Source organism: Oryx dammah, unplaced genomic scaffold (genome assembly GCF_014754425.2).
Source record: "Oryx dammah isolate SB20612 unplaced genomic scaffold, SCBI_Odam_1.1 HiC_scaffold_25, whole genome shotgun sequence".
NCBI classification, from domain to species: domain Eukaryota; kingdom Metazoa; phylum Chordata; class Mammalia; order Artiodactyla; family Bovidae; genus Oryx; species Oryx dammah.
The window spans coordinates 88,993,782-89,006,450 of NW_024070209.1; the positions used below are offsets into that span (position 1 = coordinate 88,993,782).

The 12,669-nt window shown below is 48.3% G+C and overlaps 1 protein-coding gene across 3 annotated transcripts in view; it reads right to left on the reverse strand.

Moving 5' to 3' along the window:
- Positions 1–7,051: 7,051 nt before the first annotated feature.
- The window catches only part of RNF144A (ring finger protein 144A), a 133,166-nt gene continuing 127,548 nt past the window's right edge, over positions 7,052–12,669 (reverse strand). For all 3 annotated transcript variants that reach the window (XM_040224911.1, XM_040224910.1, XM_040224912.1), the window contains one exon: positions 7,052–11,250. In XM_040224911.1, coding sequence (XP_040080845.1) covers positions 11,119–11,250 — 132 coding nt within the window. In that variant the 3' untranslated portion in view covers positions 7,052–11,118. The remainder of the gene's footprint in view (positions 11,251–12,669) is intronic.

Consider the following 12,669-nt stretch of genomic DNA (forward strand, 5'->3'; position numbering starts at 1 on the left):
CGGGCCAAATAGGCCATTGCAATGCATCTTACGTGCCATCTTGATCAAATATAAGGGGCGGGGACATGGAGGAGCTCCAGGCACTGGTCAGGGGTGTGGGAATGGACTGGTAGCTGGATTGACAGAAAGCCTTTATATAGCATGAGACGTCTGAGTATGGTCGCCAGAGGAGGTCAACAGTTCTTCCAGGTGAGAAGACAGAGCAGGAGATTGCTGGCATAGCTGCTGTGGCTTGGGAAACTGAAGGACAGTGAGGTTGTGGTTAGAGAGAGAGAGCTGGAAAAATCAGAGCTAAATCTGTAGTATTCATTTGGAGTCCCAGAAAAACACTGTGAGATTTCTCCCTCTATCTCACTCTTGGTTTATTCTGGCTGAAGTTTCTGCACAAGGGAAAGGCTCTGGAGGGTCTTGGAGTATTTGTCTGGCCAAATCCTTTGTAATTTGTGGGGAACAGAAGAGTCATCCAGCACCCTTGGTTACCATGGGCTTTGAGAATGACTGAAGGTCCTATAAAGAAAGCTGAGTGCTAAAGAATTGATGCTTTTTGAACTGTGGTGTTGGAGAAGACACTTGAGAGTCCCTTGGACTGCAAGGAGATCCAACCAATTCATCCTAAAGGAAATCAGTCCTGAATATTCATTGGAAGGACTGATGTTGAAGCAGAAACTCCAATACTTTGGCCACCTGATGCGAAGAACAGACTCATTTGAAAAGACCCTGATGCTGGGAAAGATTGAAGGCAGGAGGAGAAGGGGACAACAGAGGATGAGATGGTTGGATGGCATCACTGACTCAAGGGACATGAGTTTGAGTAAACTCTGGGGGTTGGTGATGGACAAGGAAGCCTGGCATGCTGCAGTCCATGGGGTTGCAAAGACTCAGACATGACTTAATGACTGAACTGAAGGACCTACAGACCCTGCATCTACTGGGGACACCACCAAGCTTCCTTTGTGAAGCTCTTTCAGGGACAGACCTGTCTCTGGAAAAGCAGAATGGAGACTGCATGGACTGAGTGGTCACTGGTGACTTCAGCAAGAGATGTTTGGATGGAGCAGTGGGTATTGAAAGAAAGCAGAAAAAAAATCAGAGACATTACTTTGCTGACAAAGGTCCATCTAGTCAAAGCTATGGTTTTTCCAGTAATCATGTATGGATATGAGAGTTGGACCATAAAGAAAACTGAGTGCCAAAGAATTGATGCTTTTGAGCTGTGGTGTTGGAGAAGACTCTTGAGAGTCCCTTGGACATCAAGGAGATCAAACCAGTCAATCCTAAAGGAAATCAACCCTGAATATTCACTGGAAGGACTGATGCTGAAGCTGAAGCTCCAATACTTTGGCCATCTAATGAGAAGAGCTGACTCCTTAGAAAAGACCCTGATGCTGGGAAAGATTGAAGACAGGAGGAGAAGAGGATAATACAGGATGAGATGGTTGGATGACATCACTGATTCAATGACCATGAGTTTGAGCAAGCTCTGGGAGACGGTAATAGGGAAGCTTGGCGTGCTGCAGTCCACGGGGTTGCAAAGAGTTGGACAGGACTAAGTGACTGAACAACAAGTGGGTACAGAAGCTGGTGAGTGTGGTGTGAAAGCAGATGAGAGGATTGAAAACCCAGCTCTGTCACTTATGAAGCGGTTCAGGTGCCAAGCTTTAGGTCCTTGCATCTGTGAGAGTGTGGTCACAGATGAGATCTGATCATTGCTTCTCAAGTTTCTGTTTACATGGAAGAAAGACCCTAGGGTAGTACTCACGCCCACACCCTATATAATTCAACACCTGGAACTTGCTTCTAACCAAGGCAAAGACGTCACTCCTATGATTAATCTACACACTCACACACACAAACTCACACACACATACACGTATTTACACACATATGCTGTTGTTTAGACACTCAGTCGTGTCCAACTCTTCACGGCCCCATGGACTGTAGTCCATCAGGCTCCTCTGTCCATGGGGTTTCCCAGGCAAGAATGCTGGGTGGACTGCCATTCCCTTCTCCAGGGGATCTTCCCAACTCAGAGATGGAACCTGCGTCTCCTAAGTCTCCTGCATTGCAGGTGGATTATTTACCAGCCTAAAGAGTCACCTAGAAATCGCCCTGAAATCCAGATCCTAACTCAGTAGATGTGAGGTGAGGCCTGAGATTTTGTTTCTAGCAGTTCTCAAGCACCTTTCATGCCTCTGGTCTAAAAAACCACCTTTTCAATGTAAAGGAGATAGACACCTAGTGAGATTCCTTCCAACTCTAGGAATATACCAGCTGGAGGGAATCATATGGGCATCAAAGAAAAGAAGTTATCACCGTTTGCAAATATCTAAACTGACTTTTGCAATTTCACTAAACATTGAAAAAGTATGTTGAACAAGTTTAAAGGCATATGGAATTATTTCACAGAAGTCATTTTCAAGAAATTCTTAAGGCCCTACAGGAGAAATGAAAAGACTAATGAAATATATGTTGGAAAAAGATTACAGAAAAGTGCTAGCTCTAACTAGATATTCCATACACAATGGTACGCCTGGGTCCTTATGCAGGACGTAACCTGTTTCAGTAGAAGCCTGCTTCTGTGGCTCTGATCACCGTGGGGATGGGAAGAGGCTCTTCTCTCCCTATCTGTGCTGACCCCGCCCCCACAATCCCATCTCTTCCAGGAGTTTGCTCAAGCAGGAAGCTACTCCTCTCTGCTCTCACTGAGCTTCGGGGCAGGTGTAACCTTCACATCTCTGCACCTCGTGGCTGCAATCCCTGAGGAGAGAAACCTGCTCATGTGCTTTGGTCTGTGTGCAGAATTCAGGTGCGGAGGAGAGAGAGAAATCTGCTGAGATGCTGCAGGCTGGGAGTGTCTCCCTCCGCTCCCCCCGCCCCGCCCCCGAATCCTAGGGATTCCCCCCATGAGGTCGGAGAAGTCAAGAGTCTCTTAGTCCTTCAAAGGCAAGTTCTTCTGTCTCTGCCTAAAGCTACACCAGAGAATCCACACTCCTGGGAGATGATAATGTCTTAGAATGTTAAAAGCATAAATAAGGAGCAGTGTGGGAGGGCTGGGGTCAAAATCTAACTCTTAAGAAATTAAAAATCCAAAAAAAAAAAAAAAGTAGAAAGGATAGTGTAATGAACACCCATGCACTTTTCAGCTATATTAAAAATAAAAATAAAACTTGAATGCTATAGAGCTCAGTTATATACCTAGTGTGTGAAATAAACATCACAGGCGGGGCTGAGGCATCTCCAAAGGGTGTCCCCTTCCTTCCCTCGCCTTGCCCACCACTTTCCTAGAAAGTAACTGACTTTGTTTCTAACACTTTTACCACATATATTATAATAGACTATGCAGTGTGATTTATGGTGATATATTTGCAGTATGTTACAATACACAATATATTCATAATACTTTTGTTTAGAGTGGATCAAGAAAGGAAAGATACGAAAACGGCGTGATGGGCAGCACAGGAGTCCAGCAGGCCAGACCCATCCCCCACCGGCTGCCACGTCCCACGGGATGGCCAGTTCTCCCAGAGCCCCTTTCTCACTGCGCTGTGGGGATCACAGTCCTGGCAGACTTGGGAGCACTCGAATCAACACCTGCATGGAGAGAGCAAACTGCCTGGCCTATTCATAACCCAAGGGGCCCGATTCATAACACATCTAGAGTGAGACTTCCGCCTCTAGACGGTCTGTCCATCTCCAGTTCAAATTTAATGGCTGATTTCTTAACTGAATGACCCAAGCAACTGACACTCCTCCAATAAACACACGCACACACAGAGGGCAATTTATTCCTCCATTTGACAAGCTCCTAACAGTCTCTACTACGTCAGACTTGATGATGCAAATAAGAAAAAAAACAAACAAACTTGTATTTATAATATTAATGTCCTAAATTCCTGGATAAAACTGACAGTTGAGTCTACTTTTCTGAAACTTCCCAAACTGATTTCTTTTGTATAAAAATCTTAAATAAAGACATACTGAAAAAAGCAAGATAAAAAAGTCCCGTGAAGGATTTTAACCCTCCCTTTCAAATGAAGAAAAGGATGCCCTGGTAAGACACAGGCCTAAGAATTCACTCACCGGAGACCGGAGCCCAGGGCGCCCTGCGGGCCGCGGCCACACTCCTAACCATGACGCTCGGCCTCCCACTGGACGTCGGCCTCACTCCTAAACACGCGGCTGCGTGATGTCAGAAAGGGAGGAGTGGGTTGTGAAAGTTCCAGTAATGAGCGGGAATGGCCATTTTTAAATGACTGAGAGCATTTGACGCTGTCTGGGGTCTGGCCACATCAACAGCTACGTTCTCCCCCAGGACCTGGGCACAGCAACCTTCCACACACACACACACACACACACACACACACACACACACACAAGCCTGTGGTCAGTACCCACACGTGCCCACTCCCCATAATTTGAGTCCCCTAAGAGTCTGTGATGTGGGCGAGTGCAGGCACAGAGAAGAATATTCTTTGTGGGGAGGACAAGTCCATGCACCAATGTGTACACACACACACACATATATTTTGCTTAAAAGCAGTTGCTCCTCGCAGAGTGTCCTCTGGGGCAATTCCCACCTTCCAGGTCAGCTTGAAGACCTGAAGTCCAACCAGAGTGGGGCAGGGCTGTTTCGGGGTTGGGGAAGCTCGGCAACCCCCTGCCTTTGACTCTTGTCTGCCTCCTCGGGTTGGCCTCCACTTGGGCAGGGTCGTCCCACCCACGGACCATGCTCCCTGTCACGGGCTGAGCTGTTGCCCGAAAACATGCTGGAATCCCCATCCCTAGTGCCCGTGACTGTGATCTCATCTGGAAACAGGGCCTTTGAAGATGGTCAGCTTGTGGTCACCCTGGACTTGGGGAGGGGGCTAATCCAATGGCTGGGGTCTTCACAGAAGCAAGTGTGGACACAGAGACGGAGAGGCACACAGGGGAAAAAGCATGAGAAGATGAAGACAGAGACTAGGGGAGATGCGGGTTCGATCCCTGGTCCGGGAAGATCCATGTGCTGCGGAGCATCTAAGACATAACTGCAGAGCCCGAACTCTGAGTTGAGGAGAGCTCAGGGCTGCCCGAGATACTGGCAAAGCCCAGCTGGGAGGGAGGCTGGCACAGGCCCACGCTCGGGATTCTCAGGAGCCACCGTGCTTCCTGCGGACCGTGGACCGTGGACCCCTGGCCTCCAGAAGCAAGGGAGAAGACATTCCCCTTGTTTCAGCCCTGTTTGTGGGGCTCTGTCGTGGCAACCCTAGAAAGCTGACGCATCCCCCCACACACAGCTTTAGAATGAAACCCTGGAGCTTTGCGGGCTGTGCCTCCCGAGCGGGGACCCCGAGTGGCCATCCAGCCCCAGCGTGCCCATCAAAGACCTTGCGCTTGCTGGACTGGGCCACTCCCTCATTTCTGCTTGGCCGATGCTTCCTCATCTGCTAGACCCAGTGCACACACCTCACCCTCCCCACAGCCCTCCCTGACCACCCATCCTGGCTGCAGTGCCACGGGGCAGCCACCAGGGCCCTGGCCACACCTTGCCCCGATCTCTGACCCACAGATCAGCCTCCCTCCAGACAAGGAGCCCCTGTGAGCAGGGACACGGTGTCTTCAATGCCAGCAACGGGTCACCCGCTCACAGAATACTCCTTCCTGCACCCGCATCTCCAGAGTCTAAGGATGGCTAATATGTACTTTTTAATTATTTATTTTTGGTCATGCTGGGTCTTCGTTGCCGTGTGGGCTTTTTTCTGGCAGCAGCAAGCGGAGGACACTGACTCACTGCGGTGGAAGGGCTGCTCATTGTGGTGGCTTCTCTTGTGGAACATGGGCTCCATGGTGCCTGGGTTCATCCGTTGTCTCTCCTCGGCTCAGAGTTCGGGCTCTGCAGTTATGTCTTAGATGCTCCACAGCACGTGGATCTTCCCAGACCAGGGATCGAACCCGCATCTCCTGCATTGGTGGCGGATTCTTTATCACTGAGCCACCAGGGAAGCCGAGATGGGTTTTAAACTGTAGCCACAGGACAGGTAACTAACTGCCTTTTCCTAGCCTTTCATTTTATGTTAATAAGTGAAGTATATATATTATTCCAGGAAATTTAGATGAAGCAAATGAAAATCAAGATGGAATACTCAAGAGTTACTAATTTTTTCTCCTATTAAACACAGCATCCACGTTTACTCTTTTTTTCTAGCAATGACAGGATGATCACTGATTCTTACAACACTCCCATAAACTTTTGGTAGTTTTTTAAATACTTGTCTCCATGGATGGAGGCCGAGAACTGAGGCTGAGGTGCTTTCTGATGTCATTTTCCTGGAGAAGGCACAAGTGTGGGGCTCACTTACCTAGCACCCTACGTGATTTTGGCTTCAAGAGAGTTGAGAACCTTCCCAAGAGAGAAAACCTCGGCATATACAGATGTGCCTGAAGGGTATCAACGCTAAGTGAAATGAGTCATAGACATTGAGACCCAAAGACTGTGTGATTTCACTTACTCGTGGAATCTACAAAACAAAAGCAATGGGCAAAGGAAACAAAGCAGAAACAGACTCGTAGTTACAAACAACAATTGTGGTTGCCAGAGGGAGGGGGCTGGGGGGTAGATAAAACATGTGAAGGAGATGAAGAGGCACACACTTCCAGCTGTAAGGCAAGTTCTGGGATGTAACGTAACATAGAGAATATAGTCAGTAAGACTGAAACACCTTTATACAGTCACAGCTACCATGTGACAAATGATTGCTGGTCTTACTGTTGGAGATCATTTCATAATGTATAAAAATACTGAACCACGATGCAGTGCACCCATAACATTGTCCTACTGCATGTTAATTATAACTCAGTTTTTTTTAAAGCTGTGTTCCCAGTGGCATAAGGACCCTCTCCCGTCCACCTCCAATCCTCACAATATTTTTCAGTCTTCAAGCCGGCAGTCAACTAAGAGTGTAAGAAAGATGGAGCCAGACAGAATTTACAAAAGTAACCTGTATTCCAGCCAAAATATCTTTAAAAAGAAATCCCTTCTAAAGGGGTGGGGGACAAACTACGTAAGACACAGTACACTTAAAATATGTATTGAAATTACAAATCAAACTTGTCTACACGATTCCAAAGTACAAAACACGACATTAAAAGGCGTTCAAACAGCTCTTTTATACATCACAGTGTGAGTGGCACAAAATGTACTGACATTTCGAAAACACAAACCAAATTTGTTTTGGTTTTCTGTTTGTTTGTTTTTACCACCACTTGTCAAATACATAACGTATACATGTGCATGACCCATCCATGCATGTTTTTACACAAGAGTAGAATACACCCACGGCAAAATGAGCGCGAGATGAGGGAAAGGTTGGGTACCTACCCCTCCCTGAAGGCTGCTGGAATCTCGGAAGACAGGATTGTGCAAACTAAAGAGGGGTGAGCATGGGCTTGGTGCCCCCAAACAGCAGGCTCTCCGGGTCAGGACACATCAGTCATTCTGCTTTCATGCACCCCCTTCTTTCCAGCTGGCATTTTTGACAACACCAGTCACAACTCTTCATTTTGTTTACTTTCATAAGGGCTTGGGTTAATGATAAGGAATAAACAAGCTTTGGTATTTTTGAGAGACCTTCAGGAAGCTTTATACATGCAAAATGTTTTCCCTTGATGATTTCACTGTGATTTATATATACATAGACAGGTATTTATTAATCAATGAGAAGGTGAGAAATAGACCAAAAAAAAAAAAAAAAAAACCAACAAAAAACCCCACCCTGGTTCTTTCCAGTACTCTCATTTTAAAAGACAACCAAGGGAAAACACTCTCTTCTAATTTGCAAAATAACTTGTAACTTTTGGAACACAGGTGAGAAAGATAAAATCATCTTGGAATAATTTCTGCATATCTGATAAGCCCCTTTCCCTGGGTCCTATCTGCTAATCAGGAATTGGTCTGGTTCTTAAACTGGTTTTAAGAAACGGTATGTTGTAAAGAGAATCTGTTCCCCTTTAAAAAGATGCCAGAGGGAGCAGACGTCGTTCCTTAGCTCCTCCCGGGGGTGGAGGAAACACTGATGGGCCAGCATTCGGGCCTTAAAAGGTTCTCTTTATGCTCAGGTCCTGGGTCGGTCTCTGCTGAGTGATCATCTACAACGATGCCCCTGAAGGCACTGGTCCCGGGTGATGATGGTGAAGCTGGGCTGGCCAGGCTACAGGACGCAGGGTGGAGCAAGGCTCAGAGCCCAGGCATGGCCAGTGAAACCTCACTGTGCTGTCCGTTCCCAAAGGATTCAGATCACCACACCTTCCATTGCCCCCACCTGGCCAGGAGCACTCAGCCATGGTCCATCTCCATGTTCTTCTTCCCCTTCCCACCCCCTTCAGAATTAAAGGCCTCTAAATGAATCAACGGACGTGTGCTTGCAGAGAGTCAGTGTAAACACCACCTGCCAAAGGTCATCTTCGATTAAAGCCACATCCACAGTGTCAAACACCCAGGCTTTCCTGGGAGTGACGGCAAGGTCAGAACCCACAACGCGGGCCATCTTCCCACGTCCCGTGTACACCTGACATCAGGCCCAGGCCGTCCTGTGTCCCCACGAACAACAGGGACGGCGTTCCTCGCTCAAAGGAGAGGAGTCGGATGGTGATGCTGCACGTCTCCGAAAGGATCTCAAGGCGACCCTGCCAGTGTCTTTCCAGGGAATGGACAGCTTTATTTTTGCTTTTCCTAAATCACACCGAGCACTATCAGGCAGGCTTGATGTAAAAACTCAGAGCAAGCAGGTGTGACTCAGACCCTGGGTGACCCCAGAATCCTGGCGTGTCCCTACCTGGGTTGCACCATGTGTGGCGAAGTGTCAGGGCTAAAGGCACAGGGCTGGCAGGGGCTCTGCGTGTGCAGGGTCTACCCATGGACTGTCCCAGGAGAACAGGCGGCCCAGCCTGCTCGGAACGAAAGGACCTGAGCTCTGGCCCAGGGAAGGCAGTGTTTCCAACAGCTCTGGTCCCCACCTTGAAGGAAGGGGCACTACTGCCTGGACCCCTGGGCGCGACGGGCAGCAGCAAGTACAGATAGGATGATCTGGGATGGGAAGCTCTGCCCTGTGGACCACTGGACACAGGCCGCGAGCCTGCTGTCTTCCATGAGGACTTTAAAGGGCATTCACAAATCGCAGTAAGCTCTCAAGCCTGGGCCACCCAGCCCATCTTCAGGCCTCAGGGCGCCGTCACTTTCTCCAGAAAAGCCATTCCCCACCCCCAGGCCTGACCCTGATGGCAGCACCTCCAGCTAGAGACTCAGGGCCCAGGCTTCATCCAGGCAGATGGCCCTGGGCATGTTTTTATTGTTAGTGAGTTTTCAAACTGCAATTATATGGGGGCTGTTCTGCACATTATTTTGACACAGAATGGCTCCCTAAAATGGCTTTAGTTTTAAAAAGAAAATAAATCCTAGAGGGAGTGATCCTGTTTCTCCTAAGCTGATTAAATGTTAAGAAATAAAAGTCATTTCTCTACGAGAAGGTAATCGAGGACCTGAGATGGATACACAAACGCAGAAGTCAAGGATACAAACCACCATGCTGTACAAATATGCCTGACATAAGCAAACAGCAAAGATAAAAGACTTCATTTTCATTTTACTCTTTCGTGGAATGCTTAATAAGTTTTAAAAAGTTCCACCATGATAAATCCACAACAATCGCCCACTATGTTTAGAAGTCCTAAACTGGATGAAATCAGTGTGCTCTTTAAAAGCCACAGTAAAGTCAATGGTCTGTAAAGCACACATAACCCAAAGTTAACTTGTGGAGCCCAGTATGTGTTATTGATCTGGGCATCCGCCTGCCCTGGTCACGGTCACACACAGCTATAAAAGTCCAAGTGGGAATGCCGCCTCAATCAGAACAACTAAGTGAAGCGGAAGATTTTTTTTTCAGCAGAGGCAAAAGGGTAAGCAGCGGGACTTGGAACTGTGTAAGAGAGATGATTTCTCCAGAATAACTCAGTCATTTCAAAAACTGAACATCCAGAAGCTTGTCCCCCTAGCCCCCTGCCAGGAAGCTCTTCCCTCGGAATTCAGGGTCACTATTCGATAGGTTTTGTCTGCTTGAGGGCACTGACGCTGCAGCCAAACCACAGGGATTCTCGACAAAACTATTACCAAGTAAAACATTTGGTTTCTGAAGACATGAAAAAATATTTGCTGATCCTTGGGTGAACAGAGAGGAGCCCTGTGAGCCGAGCTGAATCACCAGAGAGAGGAAAACAAAAGGCGAACCTAGGGTGGAGATGTTCCTTTAAATGCATCAGTATGTTTAAAGAAACGCAACTGTTTAAAGATACAGGAAACGCGCTGATAACAGTATACAGCGTACAGCAATCCAAAAAGTCTCCACGAGCGTCAAGAAAAGACAAAAAGAGTACGCAAGGCTTCCTAAATCTCCTGCAAAGTGGCCGAGCCAGAAAGGCCATTTAACCATAACTTCTTAAAATCGCACATCTCAAGAGAAGGCATACAATGGTTTCGATGCACCGTGTTGATTTTTCACTACTCGGTTGGGGGAGGGGTGGGGGGTGGGAAACGCCTTCTAAAAAGGATTTTACTAAATGTCATTAGTAATAAAAAGAGTTGTCATAAACAGAGTGCTTTTCTCAAGTCAGAACACTCCGATTCTGTCTGAAGTGGAGCACGATCCTTAAAGGACTTCTCTCAGCCACGAGGAGGCGCCAGCTCGAAGCCAGGGAGGAGACAGACTGCACTCTGCATGAGAACAGAGTCCTCTCAGCAACATGGAGGGTCCTGGTCCAGCGGGACCGGTCCAGCGGGACAGGGAGAACGTCGCCGGGGTGGGGGGCGCTCTGCACAGCACCTCCCTCGGCGAGTCTGCAGAGACCCACCCTGCGCGACGCGCCCCACCCACGCCGGCCTCGCCTCCCATGCCAGGGGTGACCGCACCTGGGGCCTCGGCCGACGACCTGACATCAGTCCCTGGAATCACGGCGTCCTGGCGTGACACTGTGAAGCTCAATGGGGCACATAAGGCAAGAGAGATGTTTAGTGAGAGGGGGACAGCGGGGTGGGGGGGGGGAACCACGCTTCCCGCAGGCGGGGGTCCTGCTCCAGCATCACGCCGTTCTCTAGGTGGGCAGAGGGTCGTCGTCACCTTTACTGCACTTGCACTTGCAGCAAAGTACAAACGGAGTGGCCAGGAGCAGGAAAGGGGAGGCCACCAGGAGCAGGAGCCCAAAGCCAGCGAAGATGCCCACGACCTGCAAGAAGGAGACAGGAGCAGAGGGTAAGGGGGCTGGCCCACAGGCTCCACAGCTTATGAGCCACACAATCACCCATTCAGCCATCATCCACCCACCCAGCCATCCATCCACCCGCCTCTATCCACCAATCCACCTATATCCACCTATATCCATTCATCTATCCGTCCATCCATCCACCCACCTCCATCCATCCATCCACCCATATCCACCCATATCCATTAATCTATCCGTCCATCCATCCACCCATCCATCCATACATGCATACATTCACCTATACCCACCCATCTATCCATCATCCACCCACGTATATCCACCATCTATCCAGCCATCCATCCATGCATCCACTCATTTGTCCATCCAACCATCCATCCATTATACAACATCCATCCATTATACAACATCCATCCATCTTTCCATACGTCCATCATCTCTCCTTCCACTTGTCCATCCATCTATCCATCTATCTACAACCTGTATCATCCATCCATTCATCCATCAACCCATTTATTCACCCACTCATCATCCACCCACCATCCATCCATCCATCATTCACTCACCCATCCATCCATCTGCCCAGAGTTCTTTCCCTTCACTTCCTTCCTTTCATTCTCCCTCTCTTTCCCCCTTTTCTTCTTCCTTTCCCTATCCTTCCTTTCATCAAAGTAACCAAACATCCCTTCAATTACAGATTCAATTAGCCATCAAGCATCCTCTGAGCCCAACACTGTATTAGGTGCTGAAAACACAGAGGCACATAAGACCTTGGCTCTCAGCTACCACTCAGTCTGGTAGAAAGACAGCATGATTACAGCTGATAATAATACAGTTTAAAAAAACTGCTATCAGGTTCCAGATGTAAAGGAAACCCGCAGCCAGACACACACATGAGCCATGGGCAGAAGAGTGTGCAACGGGAAACGGCTGAGATTATAAGGCTTACGAGGAGACAGGTGGTAAACAGGAATGACTGGGAGAAGGCACTCCATGTGGGAGAGCAGAAAGGCATACCCTGGTGCATTAGGGAGCGACCAGAAATGGTGTGGCATGAGTTTGAGCAAACTGCAGGAGATGGTGAAGGACGGGGAGCCTGGCATGCGGCAGTCCATGGGGTCACCAAGAGTCAAACATGACTGAGTGAGTGGACAATAAGACCTGTGTTATTCCTGGAGTTTAAAGTCTAACACGTACTGTTACAAATGTTGATTTGGTTTAAAACATACGTTTACCCCTAGGGATGAGTACATACCAAAGGAAATAAGCCTCAAGTGTACACAGGCTGTCATCCAAATCAGGGAGGGAAGCTGGACAAAGAAGCTGGGAGGTTGTCCTTCACCTGGCTCCCTCCATCAGCTGCTACAGCAGGAATCTGAACCGAAGGTGGAGTTCATCTGCCACCTAGTGTTCAGAGCGGTAAAT